At 38.3% G+C, this 23438-nt stretch overlaps 1 protein-coding gene across 1 annotated transcript in view; it reads right to left on the reverse strand.

The window, feature by feature from the left end:
- klhdc3 (kelch domain containing 3) overlaps window positions 1-7458 on the reverse strand; it is a 33792-nt gene extending 26334 nt beyond the window's left edge. The window contains exons 1-5 of the mRNA XM_020921330.2: window positions 7358-7458; window positions 5315-5560; window positions 2695-2871; window positions 1481-1596; window positions 1327-1398 (exon numbers count right to left, since the gene is read on the reverse strand). Of these exons, the coding sequence (XP_020776989.1) occupies window positions 1327-1398; window positions 1481-1596; window positions 2695-2871; window positions 5315-5468 (519 nt within the window). The 5' untranslated portion in view covers window positions 5469-5560; window positions 7358-7458. The remainder of the gene's footprint in view (window positions 1-1326; window positions 1399-1480; window positions 1597-2694; window positions 2872-5314; window positions 5561-7357) is intronic.
- Between the last annotated feature and the right edge of the window lie 15980 nt (window positions 7459-23438).

Genomic DNA, 23438 nt, shown 5'->3' on the forward strand with positions numbered 1-23438 from the left:
AAAGTCACAATCGCAGGCAGAAATCACCCTTTCCTGAATAGCTTTAGAGCAATCTTAAGCTGTATCAGAACAAGTATAAGACCGTATCAGGTCATTACATCAGACTATAGTATAGTATACCCCCATGGACGACTATGGAACCTACCTGGATGCTACAAAATGATAGATGTAAAAAAAAATCATATTAAAAAAATAATGAATAAAAAATAAGAGTAGTAGTGATCACTTGTCTTGTTGTCTGTTTGATTTTTTTACTTTCTGTTGGTTAAATCAACAACGTAAAGCCCTATGAGGCGACTGCTGTTGTGATTTTGGGCTCTACAAAAAATAAATCGAATAACAGTAAAGTAGGTCTTCCATCTCGATGTTTTTATGGCTAGAATGACTGTCGAAAATATATTTTACTAGGCTTGGTTTACGAGCTGGTGGACTGTGCACAAACACAAATGGTATTTCTTCAGTGAGAGGGGGTTATAATCCTGTGTGGGCCTTTGGACTTGGCTAACTCCCAGAGAGTAGCATTACATTTTGGGCTTTGTACACAGCCAACTCGGAGGGGACTTGTATAGCAATATTGTCAACAACAATAGTCATAAATGGTTTAGCTACCACAAAACAGCCTGCATTTATTTATTTAGCACATTATATGGTCAAAAGCCCTTTTCGCACCCTCACACTTACACCAGTCACAGATCGGTTACAGAGGCTCTAGTTAAAAGTGGTGATACTTCAAGGACCGTAGTGTTGGTGAGGGTGGGTGGGTTAGATGTTTACGCAGGGTGTTTTTACCTTCTTAGTTTAGATAGGCACATTACATTGTAGGACTTGCCGATGACTCAAATTTTATATGTGAAATGGAAATTAAGTCATGTCTAATATTAATTGCATGCTTAGGTTTTTTTAATCAAGAGGTCTACAGACAATCTTCTGTCAGGAAAAGCTTGTGGCTTGGAGCAGGGTTTAGTCTTTTGGTCTTTAGAGGAAGAAATTTGACTATTTGCTGTGTTAAATGGACATGATTTAAAGTTGTTTCTGATCCAGCACTGAAAGACATTTTACTTTGTTTTTCAAAAGACAAAATAAAATTGACTCAAAAATCAAGACAGATCACTATGAAGAAAATAAATGATTGATGATTATTTTTTGCCATATTACCCAGTCAAAGATTGTTAACACATGATGAAAAGTTAATTTATTTAATTTATATTAGGGTTAGCCTCTTCCATGCTGAGTTACACCTACTCCACTGCAGACTGACTTCTGTGATCTTATGTAAAATACTGACCACGGAGCTATAATTTAGTCTAAGAAACAGTTCAAACTCACTCTGGCATTGATCAAAGTCCACACCATGGTGACAGTGTCCAGCTTGTGGATGTCATTGGAGAAGCAGTCAGCCTGAGGCACAGAAGAGGAGATTAGTTTAAACATATTTACCTTCACAAAAGCTGCCGAATGAAATGCATAGAACTGCACTCACCAGCTGCTCATAGCCTCCAAATATATACATAGCTTTGCCCAGTACACAAGCAGAGTGGCCGTCCCGAGCTCCTGGGACTGTACCCGAAATCTTAGGGGTGAACCATCTGTGGGTATCTGCACAACACAAATTAATATCTGAGTATTTGCAAGAGATACAGAAGACGTAGACTGCTTTTATTTCTCACTCTGCTCTGGTTAAAGCTGAGCCATTTTGGAAAATATTGTCATGTAAGTATGACATTTGAGAATGAATGGAGATTTAGTTCATATCCCGGATGTGAAGACTAAAATTAATTAGTTATAGTAAATGTCTACACACATCATGGTTATCATGGTTATTGTGATTATATGACAGGATACAGTATTTATAGTGTTTGTTTTAAATGTGCTTGTGAATTAACTGTAGCCATTTATTTAGATGTATATATGGTTGCAATAAATCACATCTCTACTGTAGACTGGAACATAACTAGTAGAGGTTTGATTCAGTGTAGCTCCTGGCTAAATTAGTCTTGGCTTTAGTCAGACCAGTTCTATGTTCAGCTCTAGTTTAGAACAAGTGCCATCCTGCACAAGGTGAACTGTGTAATGCTTTTCTTCTTGGAAAAGCTTTATTATTGTTTTGTCTGGAATGTTTCACAGTATGACATTAAACCTTTCCATTTTCATGGAGACCAAACCGGACCAAAGTTAAAGGTCAGATCTGTGGAGAGGCAACCCCACTCACAGCCAGAATTAGTTATTTTTTATGTATTTTTGACTTATGAAATGACTTGTAATTAAATAAATGGAAGGAAAACCTGTTTAATGTCATATTGTGGAACATTCTAAGCAGAACAATGACATATCCATAGAAACAAGCAGGTGACAGCCTCTAAACTACAAAGTTACACAGTGCACTTTTAATGCACGTGTAAATACTTAATACATTCTGAGCAATATTAGTGTATACTTAAAACACCCAGTATCTTCTGAGATGGTACGTGAGGTGAAAGGTTTATGTCTGTTGAGAATCACTATCTTGAGCATCCTTCATCTAAAACCAGATGCACCACACTGAAATCTTCAAAGACACTGTTCTAACAGGTGTGTCTCTGGAGACACATGAGAAATGTCAGTTAGGCCTTGTGCGGTAGAAGCGTCTATACTTACTTATTTTAAGCATCTTTGGGTATCTTGAAAAGCGCTGTACAAGTGTCATGTTTTACTTACTGACATCAAAGGCATAGAGCACGTTGCATGCCCCCTCTGTGTCATTGCGCCCGCCCCAGAGGTAGATGGCGTCGTCGAGCAGCACCGCCGTGTGGCCATAGCGCATGTACGGCACCTCACGCACACGCTCATGACCAGCACTGCGCACCGGCGGCAACTTCATCCAACGCAGAGACACTGGAAAAATGACAGACAATTAAATATGGAATAAATTAGGGAAACGTTCAGTCTTGGGAGGTTGTCCAAAAAAACCTAACCTTTCCTGTATTTTGATGGATTTTAGATGCATTTTTATATTTAGTTGCTTTGGTTTATAAAAAATATTAACACAAGCCATGATAGAAATAGCTAAAATTCCCTCTCTGAATATTATGTTACTGGACAAATATCCATTAACATTCACAAAGCAACTGTTTCAAGGACAACATTTCATTTTGGACTAGTTAGTAATTGTCCATGCACTTTGTCTGGATACTGCGCCAATTATTTTCCAGGTTTTCCAGGACATGTCAGAACCCTGAAATATTATATATCTGAGGACACTGCACAACTGAGCCACAAAATTGCTATTTGATGGTGCTATTTGAATGGATAATATTAACTAATGAATCACTGGCTCTATAAAAATATTTATGATATATGAAACACATTTAGTCTAATTTCAGTGCCCAGATCATTACATAACTCTCATTAGGCTTGAATAGAAATTAGCGTTATTGCAGTAAAATGGGGTGCACTGGGAATTAAAATTAAACAAAATGAGTAATTCCTTTTACGCAGCTCACAGCAGTGGAATCCGGTTAAAATCCCCATCTCAAGAGGTAAAAAAAAAAAATCAATCAATAAATAAAAGCTAATATGCAGGCTAGACTCAATGTAGGTTTTATTGGTTGAGTCACAGCTTGTCTATGGCCTTAATAAAAGAATAGAAAAGTGTGGGGAAATAGTAACAAAGATTACAATATATAAAGGCTCCTCTCATATTTCTGTGAAACTGGTATGTGAAGGGATTAGAAACAGGAACTACACAAAGAATGGCTAATACCAAAATTGTTCTGGAGCTATGAAAAAATATAATAGTAAGAATACCACATATATATAAAAAAAAACGTTTAAAATGAATTAAAAAAAATCAAAAAAGGCTGGTATAAAGTGATATTTCTGAACTGGTGTGGTTAATTTTGTAGTCCATTCATGTTTTGTTAGATGGAACAATACATTTCGGGGGTCAATATTTATCGTGGGGACCTTTTTTGTTATTACTGGCAAGGAATGTTTTGACTATGATCAGATTTGAACTGTGAAGGGTTGAATAAATAACTTCTATGGCACATATATTAACTATATTGTGCACATATATTAACAATATTGTGCATTTAGAATAATATTTGGGGGTAACCCTGCTGTAGGATTATAGGCATAAATTAGTGTCAGTATTATCATGTCAGCATTATCATCTACATTTTCTTCAACAATATATCGTACTTCAAAATAATACATAAACAATAAACCACCAATTATTCAGTAATCAACAAAGTACATACAGCAATGCAATAAGAAATGCTAGAAAGCATGACTTCTCCACAATAATCACCAACCACAAAAACAATTCAAAAGTTCTCTCAGCTATTGACAACATTTTAAACCCTGATTTTAGGACGTTTTACTTGATACCCAGTGACTCTGAGAGCAGTTTGCAGACCACTTCATGTGAAAGATAAAGACTATCAGATGTGATATTTTATATTGTCAAAGCACTGTTTTTTAACACATAACATGAGTGTTTGTCTGGACCAGAGGAAACACTGGACAGTTTTGTCCTGGTTAATGCTGAGATGCTTAAACTGGACACAATGGAAACAAAGCTAAGATGGAAATTTTGCATATCACTCAGTCATGGCATTGTTATCAAGGTATAATTGCATCTGGGTGACACCTAAAGGTAAGCAGTAACCTGAGAAGCAGGTGGCTGGCTACACAGAGGAAAAGTAGGACAGATGGAGAGAAGGCAGTTTTCATACAACTTTCACTAAATCTAACACCTGTCTGGATGAGAAATATGGAGCAACTGAAAAACTGACACACATCTGGACAAACCACAGTGGAAAAGCTGAATTTGAAATTGTAACATAACTTATCCTTTTCAACCATTCAATTCAAGATTTCGAGGTTGTAGGAGTAAAACCAAAAATGAAGAGTATATAAAAGAATTCAGAAAGTAAACAAAGTTCAACAAAACTAACAGCACTAACAGCTAAAATATAAAATGAGACAACTTGTGGAGATCTGCCACCTGCTTGTCTTTCTCAAGGTACTTTTAAGCAATAAATGCCAGAGAGATCAGTTAAACTCTACACTGTGGAACATTTCAGACAAAGCAATACGACTTCCAGGGAGACAAGCAAGTGGTGATGCATAGAGACAATACATCTTAAAGGTGCACCGTAACTGTTCTGTGTTCCATCTCTTGAGAACAGATTTTTTTGTGTGTTTATCTTTGTCAACTGCTTAGTCACAGCAGATAGAGACAAGCATTTTTGCAATAATCTGGCATAATTACACCTGTCTTTGTTGCAGACATTCAAGAACTACCAAATTTAAAAGCAAATATAGTCCCCACCTGTGTTAAAAACATGGACATCGATCTGCCGGAGTGTCTCATAGTCTTCTCCAGAGCAGTAGCCTCCAAAAGAGTACACTTTGTGCCCCACAGCCACCGCAGCATGGTTCACTCTCCTGGGCCCTCCTTCAAGATGCACCGACCAGCGCAACATCCCCGGCCCCAAACACCTCCTCGAAGAACAGCGCTTAGACCATCACTCAGCATCGGTCATCCACAGGAAGCTCGCCAAGCCTTCTTCATAACCTGTAAAAGCAAGAGAAGTTTTAAGTCTTTTATGAGGACACCATGGGGGTGAAATGGGAGGAGCAAATGACAAAGGGGACACGGTTTATCTGCCTGTGCTAAGAGATCCGTAGCTCTTCTGTCACTGACAAGCTCACAAGTCCCTGTATTATCTGAGGGAGTATTTTAAGAGGCGATTAGACCTGGACATACCACTTCTCTTTATTGTAGTTCACTTGCACTTGCACTTCATAGACCCGTTGCACTGCCCACCAGATATATTGATCTTTATATAAATCTCAAACAACTGTCTTTATATTAATACAGTAGATCTGAACAACAATGAAAGGGGTTACAATGGAAGCATTTTTATAAACAGTTTGTATCTGGATTGTTTTCAAAATAGGGTCAAGTGAGGATTTACCTATTCACCTTTGACCAAATGCAGACAGACAAAAATAAACTTAACTTGTCCTTCACCATATTCAGTGTTTTCCCTTAAAATGATCAATTCGTCCCTGTCCTTGATTCTCCCAGCATCTACACACTCACTATCTCACTGACCTTTCACCTTTGTTTGCTCTTAAAAATAGTTCACCGTGAGAACATTGACACAAACATTTCTATTTCCAGACCAAATGTCCCTGAGGAGAAGTGACTTGGCTCAGAATACATATTCATGTAGCTTTAAGCTTGAGGCTTTTGTCTATTTGATTGTGTTCAGTGTTGTTTAAGGTTTTAGCAAAATAAAAATAGCAAGTTCTTTTAGAAGCAATTCTATAAAAAAAAAAAGGTGAACAATGATGCAAGGTAGTCAAGGAACAAGGAAGTGTAAACAAATACTACTGTGCTTATCTTTGTACAAATATTTAAAATATCTCAAGCATCTCAAATTGCCTAAACTAACTGGCTGAACTAACTTGCCCCTGCAGTTCCAGGAACAAACAATTGCATCAACAATGATATAGTGGGTTAAATGTTTTTGTTTTTTTTGTTTTTTTCCAAAACACTTATATTACTAAATTAAGATTGAAACTGTCAGGGCAGTGAATGGTGGAAGAATTAAGTAAGTCTAACTACCCTATTTTACAGTGCCAAAAGTATGGCTTGATTTTCATGCTCAAATACATTTTTAAGCAGTATTAGGGAACACTCAGAGATCTCATACCACATCAGTAACATGTCAGTCACTTTGCATTTGCAGCTAGTCAATGGCCAACACTGTACTCCATGATAAGTTAAAAAATAACCATCAGGAAGAATCCAATAGCGTGGCTGCAAGTTGGTTCCTGGAAACAACTTGGAGACGAGAGCAGCGACAGTGAAGTACACAGAGGTAACCTAAAGGAAACCGGGGCTGTGTATCCCTGCACGAACTCAGTTGGCCTTGTTTGGGGACCACACTAGTGATAAGCTTTATCAAAACCTGCTGACATTGACCCATAACACGATAGACACACAGTAGTAAACGCCTTGGACAGTGGCTAGCAAATGCTAGCTCATAAATGCTCCGAGATCGGGTTGTTTGATAGCGCGCAAATGACCCAAATACGCACTATGCCTAAGTAAACTTGAAAAACGAGAGCCTGAGAGCTGACTGTAAGTGTGATCGCAAACAACTGCACAGGGTGATAAGCTGTTGATAGCTAGGCTAATGCTAATAATTTTGAGTAGCCTAATTTAACTCTAATCTAGTCTGCTCAAGAGATCTCAAGACAATAACCAGCAAAAACCAAGCATGTTAAAATATGAGGCTACTAGAAGGTGTTACATTAGCATCGTAGGAGGTAAAGTGTAATAAATGTCTCGTTTTAGTACCTTTAGCCTTGAGCAGTGGATGTTGTGGACTGTCGTTTGGTTTAAGCAGACTGGGCTACATCGCGGTTGCCACATCTTAGTTTCTGTTTCCAGTGGTAAAGGGCGACACTAGATGGTTACACTGCGGGAGAGCAGCAACGGAAAACCACCGAATCTGGCAACGTAGGGGCAGTTTCTGTTTTCCTTTTTAGGTTAGGCAATTATGATTAAGATGTTATAAAGCAAAAAATTATCATATAAATCACAATTTAAAAATATATCCGTAAATGTAATGTTTTATTTTGTAATATTACATGATTTACATAGGCTACCTTCTTGTTGATTTCTTTCTATTTGGAGATTAATTGAGGAGCTGACATTAAGAAGCACACCTTGGCCCCCCATTCTAAATATCTGTAAGCATTAGGTTCAATCAGTTGTTCAGACATACCGATTCTGTCGTTATTGATGATTTCAGAATGTGCAACGTGACTACAACATAGAAACAGTAGATGGCACTGTCTCACAACTGCCCAGGCCAAGATAAGCGGTTCTTACTAGATAGTAGCATCACAAATAGGGTTAGTCCTCAAAGAACAGGACACTTCTCACATTTGGAGCCCACAAATTATATGCTTATCAAATGACAATATGCTCATAGTGGCGATTTGTCTAGATCTACATCATGTAAGGATATAGCACAGTGTCGTTTTAGGTAGTAGACCACTCATTGTTACATCTATTTAAGAATATCAACAACAATAACATGGTCAAAATTTCAACTCCATTCTTAAAAGACTGGGTCTCGCTGTGTTGCTCAGGCTGTGCTTCAGGGTCTGTTCTCGGGCGCGATCCCACTACTGAGCGGCACGGGGGTTTTGACCTGCTCCGTCGCCGACCTGGGCCGGTGCACCCCTCCTTAGACGACCTGGTGGTCCCGGGCTTCCCCAGAAGCACCATATCGATACCGAACTTAGTGCGGACACCCGATCGACACAGTCCGCCGCAGCTCAGGGCTCCTGAGCTCAAACGATCCTCCAGCCCAAGCCTCCCAGCAGCATGGATTACAAGCGCGCGCCACCGCACCCGGCGAGGAGCACAGGGCTCACGAGGACATTTAGGTTTACTTTGGCTATGACGTCATAGGGTGCCTAGGTTTCATTAATAAAAACAAAAAATAAGAGGTAGGTTACTTTTCTTTGGACTACTAGGATTTTTTTTTTTTTTTTTCAAAAATGTTTTCAAATTTTTTCACATATTATTTCACATACATATTTTCATATTGCGTTGAACGTAAATGTCCTCGTGAGCCCTGCGCTCTTCGCCGGGTGCGGTGGCGCGCGCTTGTAATCCATGCTGCTGGGAGGAGGATCGCTTGAACTCAGGAGCTCTGAGCTGCGGCGGACTGTGTCGATCGGGTGTCCGCACTAAGTTCGGTATCGATATGGTGCTTCTGGGGGAGCCCGGGACCACCAGGTCGTCTAAGGAGGGGTGCACCGGCCCAGGTCGGCGACGGAGCAGGTCAAAACCCCCGTGCCGCTCAGTAATGGGATCGCGCCCGAGAACAGACCCTGCAGCACAGCCTGAGCAACACAGCGAGACCCAGTCTTTTTTTTTTTTTTTTTTTTTAAATAGCGCAGCCTATATTTTTCATGTAGGTATAGGCCAAAAAGTTAGCCGCTTGTTTGTCACTTTTGTGTTTTGTTGGTCATAGATTGCTCGCTAGTTACCTGTCATTCTCCTTGGGCAGCTGGCCTAGACCTGGGGTCTCCAGCCTGTAGCTCGGGAGCTACCAGTAGCTCTCCATTCCTTTCCAAGTAGCTCACCAGGGGATTCGGAATTATACACATTGTGCTGAATAATAACAACAACAACAAAGGTGTAATTACATGCCTACTACTTTACTATTGTAAATGTATCATTTTGAAGCCCAACTTTCTGCACCAATACATGGACAATGGTTTATGTTTTATAGGCATCTAACTGTACCCCAATGCGTGCCCTCTTTCCTATAAAGATAGTTTCTTGTAAAGATAGCTCACCAGAAGGAAAAGGCAGGAGGCTCCTAACCTAGACAGTAGATCAGTATTACACCAATGCGAGTTGAGGCTATAGCGCCACACACAGGACAAGGATGTTTCTTCCGTTTAGGCCCCGAAGACTGCGTGTCTTAATGCCCAGAGTCTGTCCATGTTTATAGACCTATTTTTTACCTTTGCATTTGCGAGTTTTAATGCTTATGCTTTGGTCTAGATGAAAATAAAAGTTACCTTTGCATTCAGCTACAAACTAACTTGCACAGGAAGGCAGGAGAGCTGCCACATTTTTAGTATACCTAAAAAGGTGAGGAGTAGCCTCATAATAATAAATCTAGTCCAAATGTTTGAGTCTGCCTGAGTCAAAGTGAGGTTAGGACAGATCTGGTGATGCATCTGCTGCGGATCAGCCTGTATCAGGTCCTGTCGTTTGGGAGGGGTTTGATTGATTCATTCTGAGGAGGGATTCAGCTCCCGACCAGCTGTGTCCGAGGCACAATGGTGAGTTTGTGTCTGGATCAGCTCAGAGTGACAGCTGCTTATGTCTGTCCTCCACTGTGAAATAGACCATCTATCTCCATTGAACACTGGAAGTCTGATAATATCACTAACCACTAGGCTATAGGAGTGGATTCAGCTGCTTTATGTCATCACTGTTTTTTCCATCTTAAGCACAACAAAGTTATGCACTAAATGCATTTTGACAGACCTGGCTGTGGCTCCCAAACACTGTCTGAGAAACAGTCTTATTTGTTTAAAAGGTAAACCAAGGACACAGGTGCACTATGTACCTTTTCTGGAGGGTCCACCACCTGCTTTGCTTGGAATGCTCCACTGTATGGGATTAATTAGACTATCAAAGAACAAGGAAACAAGCAGGTGGCAGCACCAAGCTAAATTCAGATCTGTGGAGATGCAAACCCACTTACAGAATGCATGTTTTTTTTCAAGGTGTTTTTTGAGCACTGATAATTTAACTACTACAAGACAGATTTAGATAAGTTCAGTACCATAATGTTGAACAAGACTCCATGAAGACAGCAGATGGCAATTACATAGTGAACCTTTAAATAACCATTCTAACTTCTGAACAAAATGTATGGTTGTGTTTCTGTGTTTGCTGGATCACGTAAAAGACTGACATCAACTCCTAGAACTGCCAGTATAGGAAGTAGGTATAGGTCTAAAATGCAAGCCCAGCATCCACCTGTCATTGACACCCATTGCATCACCCATAGCCCTAGAGCTGCTCCTGACACTTTTGCTTAGTGCTGTGTTTTATAGTTTATAGGCAGCACATGTGGTGTCTGTCTGCTGTTATGCCTGACTGGGAGAACAGGAGTTGCCCAACTGCAGCATAGCTCTGCAAGGCAACAACAACTGTGAAAACCAACTGTTGTTTGGTATTTTAGGGTAGGCCCGGTGATGGCAGTGCTCAGAAATGTTTTGTGGCAAAGAAAAATACAGCTTTGACTTAAAATGGCTCACTTGGTCAACCCAATCCCTAACCAGTGCATATAAAACCGCAAGTGGTTGAATTATGGGGAGAACAGCAGTGGTATGCAATAAACTAAACAGAATAATGAAAGAACGTTATGTAAAAGTTAAAATGCAGAGCAAAGTTAGGGACCAAAAAGTATGTATGCTTTCTTTCATCATCATCATCATCTTAACACACTACTTTTTACTTCTGACCAAAATTTGTATTAATTGACTAATCATTTTATTTAGATTATAAGTTTTTTATGGGACAACAGCAGAACAAGGAAGTTACTGAATGAGTGAGGTAGTTGAAGATGTTTTTTTCATTTATTTACATGTAAAAAGGCAGATTAAACTCATGTTTTACAAGTTTAGTATGTCTTTTAAATTGATATGTAACAGTTTTTAGAGCTTTTGCCACACCCCCTTTTCAGCGAACTAATCAATCGGCAGGACAAGTCAACCAAGAATTTCTTTAGTCAACCACAGCCCTACTGCACACAGAGCCACAGAATAGTCATTATTACATGTAAAATGCATGCTATTTCTACAATACTGATACAGTATTTCACATTGACCCGCACTATAATGAAGTATTCTATATATTTGTGAAAGTCCTCACAGAGATCTGACTTCCGCTGCGTGGTCTAGCAGCCCAGAATGATGTCATCGAACATGATCTAAGTTTGTGGCCAGATGATTGAATCATACATTTTCCTTTAATTTAGGCTTATTAAATGAACAGAGCTCCTCTTGGTGAATATGCTCCTCAGGCTATTTTCTCACTCATGGTTCATTTGAATTTCTTCAAATTAATGTGAAATTAGTCTTTTCTAGCAGCTTTTTAAATGGTTTTGCCATTTCCATTTGCCAATTAACCATCAAGCCATACTTTATAAGCAGTTATGATGATTCAGGAAAGCTCATTATTGTATAACTTGAATCATAAAACATACCTGGAGTAGAGCGATGACTTACTGGAAAGGCTGCTATATATTAATAAAAGTATATGTTAAAATTTTAGGAGCCTTTTTACAATATCTGAACTCCTACTCCCACTGTGCACTACTTGTTTAGCATTTGTGGTGAGCTTGTTTGTTTCTTTAAAAAGATCCAGCCAGGCAAAGGAAGGCAACTGGTTTCATTTAAACTACATTACAACAGGTGTGAAAGTGGTATTCTTGGGCTTGCGGGTTAGCAAAAGAATAAGGGTTTTATGGGACACTTTATAGCCCCTGTAGGGAAATCTGTCCTCTGTATTTGACCCATACTTCACTGCAGCTCGGGCAACCTGTCAGGAGCAGTGGGCGCCCCAGTACTGCACCTGGCGACCCATCTCCAGATGTTGAGCTTGGTCAGGACTGCTTTAGCTGGAGGACTTTGCCTATTGTGTATGTATCCAGATTTTAGCATGCTTTTTGTATCAGTCTCAAGTCTGGATAAACAGAGAATATTTTGTCAGGAAGGAATGGTGAATTGAAGTTATTATTAAAGTAAATTAAAATGAAAATCATCATTAGCTTGATGGAAAAGGGTGGAGCTAGTACAGTAGATTTATTTTGGCGATTGATGTAGAAATTCATGCACTTACAATGCAGTCCTGTTCTAATATTGAAATGGCAAACTTTGGATTTTTAGATGGCCAAATGTGCTCGATAATTACCATGAGTGACTGGAACAGAAGCAACAACTGGTACAAGTGCACTAATTTCTTTAGAAGATGTTAACTTAATTATGTGGCTCACTTTCTATTTCTGCCCCTGGGACCCCTCCCTTATGCACACATTTGTTGAGTACATCACAGCTTGTACACTCCACACCTGCTCTACGCCCAACTGTTGTCCGCCACATGCTAAGACTAAATATACATGAATATTTTATAGCTTCATTTTACAACACGCCTTTTGTACAGTGTTAAACTGTTCTTTAATAAAACAGCTGTGTAGATTTAATTTTATTTACAGACAAAATATTTACAGAATGTTTCATCATCATGCCAACTAGGAAATCCAATAATGCACAATGTGGCTAGTACTATCAAAGGTTTTCAAGGTTTTGAAAAATCTTTGCTACAATACATTATCGTTGTATCAGTTATGATGCCATATGAATATCTTACTAACGGTGCCAATTACTAGATACAGCTTTTGACACCACAATGGTAAAAAAAAAGGACAATGTGCAACTCATTGTAGTCTATCTTGTAGTTCCATGTGGTCATATACTTCAATGTCTCCCAAACTTTTTTCCTGAGGACCCATATTTTAAAAGTCACAAACCTTCATGACCCAAGTCAATAGACATTATTCATAAATCAGAAAATAAAGGTGGATTTGACCATCACTGAACATTAACGAGGATATTTTGTTGTTGGCTAAATTATCATGTCTCTCTGAACAATTAGTATTACTCAGGTTTTAAACACTGAAAAACAGTAACTGAACCAGCAATAAAAGGATCCATAAGTTGCGTATTTGGACATTAAATGTAGCCTGTTTCTTTTTCTTTTCAACATTCAATTGAACCAGCAATACAGGAACAAAATAGTCAATAAAATAATTACAAAAAGGTTTGAAATTATACAAAACATGTCTTAACATTTCAACATTTCTAATGAGATAGGTGGGCCTGTCTGCGTTTTTGTAGCGTGTTTCAGCCCGGGGTGCAGGAGGAGAGCGCGGCAGCAGATCAGGCGCAGCCGTCAGTCTGTTTCTGTGCTTTGTCTTCATTTTTGTGAGCACAGAAATTTCCAGTTCACACACATATGTAGTAGAGAAAGGAATAGGTGTAGAAACACCGGCCCTATTGAGGACAGGAGATTCTGACCTAATGCTCATCCAGAATGATGATAAGGTCACAGATCAGAACTGTATATTACAGACCTACATGCAGATTGTGGCAAGATTACTCAAAAAAAATCTCTTGCGACCCACCTGAGGGTTGCGACCCAGTCTTTGGGAAACAATGATATACTTCATGACCCATAGATCAAAACCATTATGGAAATGTACATCTTTGTCCTATTCTGTATCAGTACCTGTGCCAATGACTAAAAGGTGCATTAGGGCTGAGGAGAAATATCATAGATTCTTATGACAGCTTAAATAGATAAGACACTATGCACTAAAAGAGGAAACGTCACTGTTTGTAGATGTGGACAGAATGTTTGATATAATTACTGGTTTAGTGTAATTGTGCATCACTTTGTGTAGTATCCAAATGACCTCATCTCCTCAAACACAAATCTGTCAGGTAGGTCCATTGTTATATAAACCCTGTGGGGCCACCTCGTAAGCCAAAAGAACAATCTATTATTAAATCTTTTGAGGTGAAGTGTACCAATCTCTTTATTCAGCGATAAAACCCAGTGCTGACCTCTTTGCTTTTAAACAACATCTGTAAAAGTTTTGCTGCATATTTATTGGTATTTCTTGTTTACCCCAATTATAAAAATGACAGACTAAGGATTACCTCAACTCATCTATATAAGACTAATGTGCAGTTCAAAAAGTGACTCAAGACTGGCATGCCTAGACTTTTCCATTCGCCCAAAGCATTCACCAAATTCTGCATGTTCTCTCTGACATGAAAGTTAGCATGCAGATCTATCAAACTTCAGGATTTGTGTATGGTTAAATGTAAATATGTACCGTCATCTCACCTCGTGTTTGATTTTGTTTTATGTGTTTTTTTTCTTGGCAGTGTTCACCAATACAAATGTCAGACCTCAAAGTCACGCTATGTGGTGAACTGGGGCTCCTTGTACTTGATTAAAGCAAGTCTAAGTGATTAATGCATCAAACTACGCAACTCCGAAATGAAGACTTCAAGGCACTAAAAGTCTGGCTGCAGAATGACATCATAGGTCAAAGGTTAAGCTGATCCCCTGTGTTCACTGCAGCTGTGGAGAGAGTAGCCAACCAAAAATGTGAAGTTAAACGTGCACTGTGTAACTTTTCTGGTGGGGGGTACGCATCTGCTCTACTTCATGGAGATGTTAATGCTTTGCTTGGCATTTAACATTATCCATCCAGCATTTATTCAATTACTGGTGTTTTATTGTCCTCTCTTATCTATACTAAGAATTTAACTTGCCTCACAGCACCACCTGCTTGTCTCCTGGAGATAGATGAGTTTAAAGGTCCTATATTACGTAAAATTCAATCTTACAAGCTTTAAGCCACATTAGAATGCTGTTACCTCATCAAAAACAAACCCACAGTTGTGTTTGCTTCATTCACACATGTGTCAGTAATCCTCCAAAGCTCAAAATGCTCTGTTCCACCTTGTGATGTCATGTAATGGTAGTTTTTAAGTTAACAGCTACCCTTTACTTTTAGTTCAGTAGAGAGTGCAAACTCTAGGGCTGAAATTCTCCAATAATTCTAATGAAGGTGTATGAAGTTTAAAAACACAGTGGCGCACTTCCTCTGACATCACAAGGTGGAACAGAGTGTTTTCCTTTTGAGAGAACACAGTTTAAATATGCAGGATTTCTGTGTTAAACATGTGTGAATGAAACAAAACACAACTGTTCTGATGAGGTAACAGCATTTTTATGTAGATCAGAATGTAGCGTAATATGAGCCCTTAAAGGGACAGTTCAGAATTTTGGACATATGACCTCATCTCCTAGTTAGCCGGAGAGTTGTAGATGTGTGGAGACACTTTTTTAAAATATTCCATCCAGTCCTTGCATATGCAGAGGTCGCTGGTGCTAGGCTAGCGCATGTCAATGGCCATAGTTAGACTGCCACTAAAAACAGTCTTACCCACTCCACAGTGCACCTGAGCCAAAACAATTATGACACCAGACTGAATGTCTATGTCAATAGCATAATTTTAGAAGTAAAACCAATCTTGCATTTGAAGTATTTATGTCTGAGCAGCAGCAGCGAGTTGTACTTCCTGACAGAAAGCTTGGTAGCGGCGGACTGATATATGAGAAAATAGTCTCTCAACACGCGATGCAAGGTTAGTTCTATTTCAAACATTATTCTATCAACACAGACATTTACATCGACAGTCTGGCGTAATAATAGATTTGCTTCAGGTGCTATGTGGAGTGGGTAAGACTGTTTTTTAGTGACATGCACTAGCCTAGCACCAGCAACCTCTGCAAATACAAGGACTGGTTGGAATATTTTAAAAAAGTGTCTCCACACGTCTCCAGCACTCTGGCTAACTAGGAAATGAAGTCCTATGTCAAAATTCCGAACTATCCCTTTAAATGTCAAACTACGGAACAATGCAGACAAAAGACCCTCCATCAAAAAGTTGCGTAATACCCCTTTAACACAAAACAAACATAGTCATCAACTTCACAACTATCTTTTGTAATGTAGGAAAGCAAATTATAAATTAATAATACTGAATTACAAGCACAAAAGTACTCACAATTACGTAAAATAATGTTTGTAATATTAGTAATGTTATTTTCTGTAGTGGTTTCTTTCCTCAAGTTGATTGAGTTGTTAGTCACATTGAGGTTGGGAAAGGTGCAGCTTTTTCCTGTTTTTCAACCTTTGATATGGGAAAATTGCTTCCTGCTGCCGGGGAACAGTTGCCATGTGAACAGATGATGTCACATGATCGAGTGACTTCATCCTGTCATTCAGACCCACTAACCAGTCGCCCCTGGCAAAAATTATGGCCCGTACAAGACTAGAAACATTACAATGTATTTTAAGGAGACCACATAATCTTTCAATCTTTGGACTCACAAGTAGCATTAGATCATTCTCAAGTATATAAAACATAATAAATGAGTTGTTTCTTGTCTAAAGTGAGTCGAGAGCAGCCAACAAAAATGTATGAATTCCCGGTTGATCCCTGTTCATAGCCAAGACCAAATCCCTTTGACTTGGATGCATTTAGAAATTCTGGACAAATGAGGGATTACACCGACTTTGTGAATTTGAATCTCTAGTATTATTTTCCCCCCTGTTACTTGTAATCTGGTGTCATGTCATGATAGTACTGATTTTTATATGACAAGCAGATGTTACAGGTCAGATTTGGCGAGAGGCGAGTCCAACGCCAGAAAGAAAGCATTGCGTTTTTTTTTCAATTGGATTTTTGTGCAATAAAAAAAGCCTGTAATTAGCAAAATAAATGCATATTTGAATACATTTTTGCCACTCATCCAAGTTGCTTCTTCAGCTGAGTTTTCTTTGCAATGGGCCCTACCTCAGCAACTGAGCGATTACACATGGGATAAATGCCATGAAATGGAACATTCCAGGCAAAAAAGTTACACAATGCACCTTTAAAAGTCTATATCTGTCATATTTCAGCACTCTCATTTCACAGATTTAAGTCAGTATTTCCACTGACAAAGCCCTCCTGGAAAATATGGCTAATTTAGCATTGTAATAGACTTGCATGAGAGAATGCTTTATAATAGACCTTTATAATATCTGTGTTCAATGAATACAATCATTACCACGCCAAAACATATTTCAAAAGCTTAAATAAAGTCCACAAAGCCTTGTAAGAACAATGATGTCACTGTGAAAGAAAGCCGTGCGTTCTGCATCACTTCAGTCAATGCAATGTGACAATCTTGGCAAATTGCCTCCCAAAACACTGATTTCTGACTCAGATTGGGTTTTATGGCGTGTGATGTCATACAGACTTGCTCAGGCTTTTTGTAGCGATAAGAGCAGACATGTTTTGGAGCAAACAGGACTCCCAGGTTGAGAAGCTGCAGGTGTGTGTCAGACTATAACTATGCATTACACCGACTCAATTATCACCACAGGCTGTCCGCAAACATTCATAATTATTTCTCTTTTATTTATTGACTAAATAGTTAAATATTTGTGTAGGAAGGCTTTTACAAGTGATTTTGAGGCACAGGGCCAAATTCATACCAAAACGTTAAAGTATTTCAAGTTCACCTTATTTTAGATTGTTATGTACATTATATATGAAGAACAAACGATAACCCAAGTGTGATAAAAGTCAGATAACATGAGACAACAACTACTAAACTTATACAGTTATGAATGAGAGATTACACTGACTAGTTTCTTACATACTGGTACACCATCTATATACTGTATCTTTATTTGAGTTCAAATTGGGTTGGGTAATCCATCTTGAATTGTATTATCCCTGTAGTTTATCTGGTCTATTAACAAATCTGAATATACTACAAGCATGAAACATACAGTACTATATGAAAGGCATAAAGTTTATAGCCATGACAAAAGAAGAAATTTAATTTGTCACCTGGACAAAAGTTTATTTGGTCGAATACATTTCGCAGCTCATCCAAGCTGCTTCTTCAGTTCTGATCAGACGCTGAGAGACACTGCCTTATATCTGCCTGAAGGGGGGAGCTAACTACACTGAAACTACTCTGAAACTAACACACCTATTTGATTACATTTTCTGTTAGTGAGCTAGGCATATTGAACTTGCACTGAGTGTGGGGTTTTATTAGCGTAGTCATTCAGAGCCATAATGGGTGCTTTCACAACTCTGGGCTTGGCTATTGCTATTCTTTTCTTTGTTTGTTTTGATTTCGGTTTGAGAATGGAGTTGTAAATAGAAGACAGATGATGTCCGAGTCCTCCATTTCTGTTCAAGGAAGGATTTTCTTTCTTAAGAAAAATAGCCTCTTTAACTCCCCGTGCCATGGATTCTACCTGGACGACTGAGGGATTGTACGCACATCTTTATAGTCATGAGTTTATTGAACAGGGATCTCCCAAAAACATTAGTCCTAAAAGTTTATTGCATTTCCTCGCTGAGGTTTTTACTCTTTGTGTATTGTTCTTGCCTACGCGTTGAGTGTGGCTTTGTTTAAGTGCATATGACAGGTTTTTATGTTTTTCTAATTATACTTGGTTGGGTGGGATAGTACCTGCAGTGAATAATTATCATGGTTTTACACTCTTGGGTAAGGTAAGTAAGGCAGTTCGTGGAAAAAAAAGTTGAGAAGAGAGGAGTAAAAACAAGTAGCGGTGACTTCTAAAATGTGATCCCTCTATTTATGTCATTAACACCAAAAATTCTATCCAAAAATAAACAATTTAAGCACTATGAAGTAATTTTTCTGGCAGTTTAAACAGTTTAAACATTTAGCAAAATAAATCTGCTGTCATAATTTTTATTAGTATAATTAATCATAACAATTGTGCAGTTTAGACAAGGTTTGGCCCTTGTCATGGTTGCTAGGTAGAAGTTCTGTAATTACCTCATGTCATATCTGCTGCCCATGTCCAACCAGAAGTAAAATTATAAACTTCATTGCAATGTTCAAATTAGTGGAAAATTAGTAAAATCTTTAGTTAAATAAATATAATCATGTGAACTATGTTTTAGTGAAAAGTGTTGTCTAATTTTCATATGCACATTAAGGATGCTTAGTCTAAAATGATCCACAGTAAGACATTAAAATGATCCATCCCAACTCACAGTATGAATACATGTTTTTCATATAGTTTTTTATGGCAATAAAAAAAATGCAAGACAGATAAATGCAAGAATAAATGCAAGACAGATAAGTTTCCATACTGTGGGACATGCAGTAACATCTCCATGGAAAAAAGTTACACAGTCCATCTTTAATAACAACATGAGATATCTCACATCTTGAAATAAAACATATGGTTTCGCTTTTTTGATGTTACTTGAGTAAATGTACTAGCTCCTACCCACATCTGAGGAAGTGTGTTCAAATGTACGGCATGTCCCAATCCAAACTGTTGACAAATTGAACTCCACAGAGCCCTCATGTGGATATTATGTCATGAATACTTCTTTTGTAATCTGTTTATATTTCAATCTGGCCATAAACTTGACTCCAGTGACTGAGGAGCCCAGGGGCAACCGTCTGAGTACAGAGAGGTCACAGTCAAGATGTAGGTTCAGACATACGCGCAACAACAAAAGAATTCTGTAATTTTAGATTCGCAGATAGGGTTCGCTATACATGATGTAAGATCCCATAGCGTTTATGTCTTACTGGAGTCATGCCCAACTGTCTGCAATCTGTTGTGCAGAGTGCAACAGGACAAATCCCCATGGCAGGTCAAATGTCATTAAAAAGAGAATTAAAAAAGAAGAATAGTGGTTAAAACATTTAATTGGAGCTGCAACAGAGATACACTTTCTTGTCGCAATGCTATGTTAGTATAATACCATGTTAGTATTTAATTACTTTTCGTCTCATAAAGGTAAAACATAGCACTAAAGCAATATTGGCATACCATAAAAAAGATGGCTAATATCTTAAAATATATTTAATATTTATTTCAGACTCAACACAGTGTTAAAAATAAACCTTATCTGTTAAACCGTAATTGTTTTTATTCAGAGGTCTTTTATATATGATACAATATATTACAAAAGTGACAAGACTGACAAGAGATTTATCATATCTTCCTTTCTGTTTCAAAACTGAACTCACAAAAATCTTCCCAAACTCATGATTTTTCCAGAATTATAAAGCCCGTTTGAACTACAGAAGCCCTATGATATGAACGACCACTTTGACGCCTCCTTTTGTCCAGACTGCACAGGTGTGAAAACCGCCGTTTATCATTTTGGAGCTTCATAATTTCTTTGATGCAGACCACAAAACGGGTCCATCTTATCTGTAGTGAAACTCAAACCAGCGGGCCTATCATACCTCTGCGATGACATCGTCCGAGTGGAAAAGTACAGACCCCCTCCAGCTTCTCATACATCTTCCCCCAATGCTGCAGCCATCCGTCAGCTTTCATGCAGGCCGTACAGTGACATCACCCTTTGAAAAGAGGTTCACAAGTCATATTTACAGACTTCAATAAAACAGGGGATATCTAACAAGCACGGGGCCTGCGCTAACAACACATCAGGTTTTCATTATCGTCTTGGGCGGCCCTGGTATCAAGCGTGAGGCCAGACACGGCTTGTTTTTACATTAATCCTCAAAGATGCAAATAAAGGGAGACAAATCAAAGGTGCTTTTTAGATCTAGGGTTGACTGAGGCTTACATCCTAATTATTTCAACGGGATGTGGGTACCAACACTCAAGCATGGCACATTAAACGCAATGCAGAGCAGAGGGGAGGATTTCCAGAATAAACAACATAAGGAAGGTGTTACAGTAGCTTGATCAGGCTCTGCGGGCGGAGGTAAGGCACCTGGTTCAAATCTGATCTCATGGTAACGCTAAGCAAACACTATTTTTTAAACAAAGCCTAGAAACTAAAGCTCGGATGGTTTTCATATCAGTTTCGCTCACATTACGTCACAACATTTTGAACTGCTTATTGTTTAAAATGGAGATGCAGGCCTTCTCACAGATAGATTTTGGTAGAATTTGTATTTTAACTGATATTTGGTTAATATTTCTGTAGCCTAATCATGGACTTATTCACATGAAACAAAACGGGCATAAAGTTTAAAATCTAAAGTTGCCAAAATCAACTATAAAATCACCCATGTAATCAGCAAATTCTTCATGAATTCTACATGAACACACTTTCTGACTCCATACATAGCATTTCAAACAACAATATTTGGCAGTGTTAAAGAATATTTAACTTAAAATAATGTCAAAATGCAAGTATCAAAACTCTAATTCCCTTTGTAGGATAGAAGTTGGTAGTGCAACTTTTCTTAAATTGTTTTATCCACATGTAAACTATGTAAAACACATGAAATGGTTACTATTGGATGCAGTCTTTCAATTATATAAAGAAAAAACAAATATTGTAAGTAACCATTACAAAGATATATTTCTGTCCCGTCTTGCATACATATAATAAAACATAGTAAATTACAACCCATCATGACATAACGTTTTCACAGGCTCCAATTATCACACTTCTTAGATTTCAGCTCAGTCACGCCATAGAGCAACCACTGCACACATAAACTGCACATTCGGTCACCAATATGAGGAAATGGCATTTTAAACTTGGCCCGAACCTCTTGAACTCCACCCTTTGAGTCGACAGTGGATTTATCTCTCCTTTCAAGCTGCAACACATTAAAACTCTTCCTCAGATGACTTCACCGTGAAACCAGATCTGTTCCCAGTGCTCAGTTAACCATGTCGAGTCCATGGCTACTACATATAACAGTAAAGCTCAAAACACAGCGCCATGTATGGTTTTCTTCTTAATGCATGTTATGTAAGTAAATGAAGTAAGTGATTAACTCATTTTGGCGAACTTTCTGTAAGGCCTTATATTTCACTGTTAATCATAGTAGAGATGGAAAGCAGTAGCAGAGTTGTGGCTAGTAAAATTAACTGCTCTTCTATATGTTGAACTATTAGGTCATGGTTAAAGGGCCTATATTACGTTATTTTCTGATTTATGTTATAATGCTGTTTCCTCATCAAAAAAGAAAGTACCTGGAGTTTTGTTTTGGTTCATTCACACATATTTAACACATTATCACTGCATATTGAGGCTGGGTTATTTTCTTAAATTGAAAACACTCTGTTCCAACTTGTGATGTCTTGTGGCAATACAAGAAGTGCTCAATTGTGTCTCTAAACTCCATACACCTTCACTAGAATCATTTGAATGATTTGGAAGATTGCCCTGGAATTGCCTGCTTTACTGAACTAAAGGTGGTTTACTTGAAAACTACATGACATCACATGGTGGAAAAGAACATTTTGAGACAGACTGTAGACAGATGTAGACAGACTAATAATAAAGGATTACTCAAATATGCGTGAATGAAACAAAGCACATTTCTGGGTATGTTTTTGAAGAAACAAAATTTTTATATCATATTTTTCCACCTTCAAGCACTTTTCAACAAGGAACCACTCACCCATTCACACACCAGTGGGCACTAGGGGCGAGGTGGGTTAAGTTTCTTGCCCAAGGACACATCCACAGCATTTATCTGTGGCAGCTAGAATCACACTGCCAACCTGTGGGTCAGTGGATCTGACTGCTCAACCAATGATGTTTTATGTCGAGAGCGAGTTTTGAGCTGCCAACCTTTGGATAAGTGTAATATGGGACCTTTAAACTGTGTTATTCAAAAAAGATATTCTGATTTTGAGGTTTTTTAGGTCAAGGTTGAGGATTTTTAGGGTAAATCTGCATTTAAAGATGCACTGTGGAGCATTTCTGATGGAGGGCCTGCTACTTGTTTGTCTCCATACAGATTATATTGCTTTGCCCAGAACAGCAAAAGAAAAAGTCAGTTGTTAGCTGGACTGGAATATTGTATGGCATTAAACTTCTCCATGGAGATATCAGATGTTGCCAAATTTCAGGTCTTATCTGGAGAGGTCACCACATGCCTTCACAGTTAGAAGACATGTTTTTAAATGCATGTTAGATAAGCGTAATGCTGTATTTCCATAGAGCCAGACCCCCCACCAAGTTACAGTACAGTATTATAATCTTAATTGCTCTCTATTTGGATTGTCTGTTTAGATAGACTTAAAGGTAAAACAAAGACTAAATGTGGGTGTATATTTTAAACAGTGTCTGAGATGCAACTTTGAAAATGAATTTAGTGAAAAACATTGGAGACAATAATCTAAACTAATTAACTGACTCATTTGTTCTGTTTTATGGCATAGAAGTATTAAAAGAGAAAAACAAAATAA

The sequence above is a fragment of the Boleophthalmus pectinirostris genome, unplaced genomic scaffold (assembly GCF_026225935.1).
Source record: "Boleophthalmus pectinirostris isolate CB_2022bp ecotype Guang Dong unplaced genomic scaffold, ASM2622593v1 HiC_scaffold_5, whole genome shotgun sequence".
NCBI classification, from domain to species: Eukaryota; Metazoa; Chordata; class Actinopteri; order Gobiiformes; family Gobiidae; genus Boleophthalmus; species Boleophthalmus pectinirostris.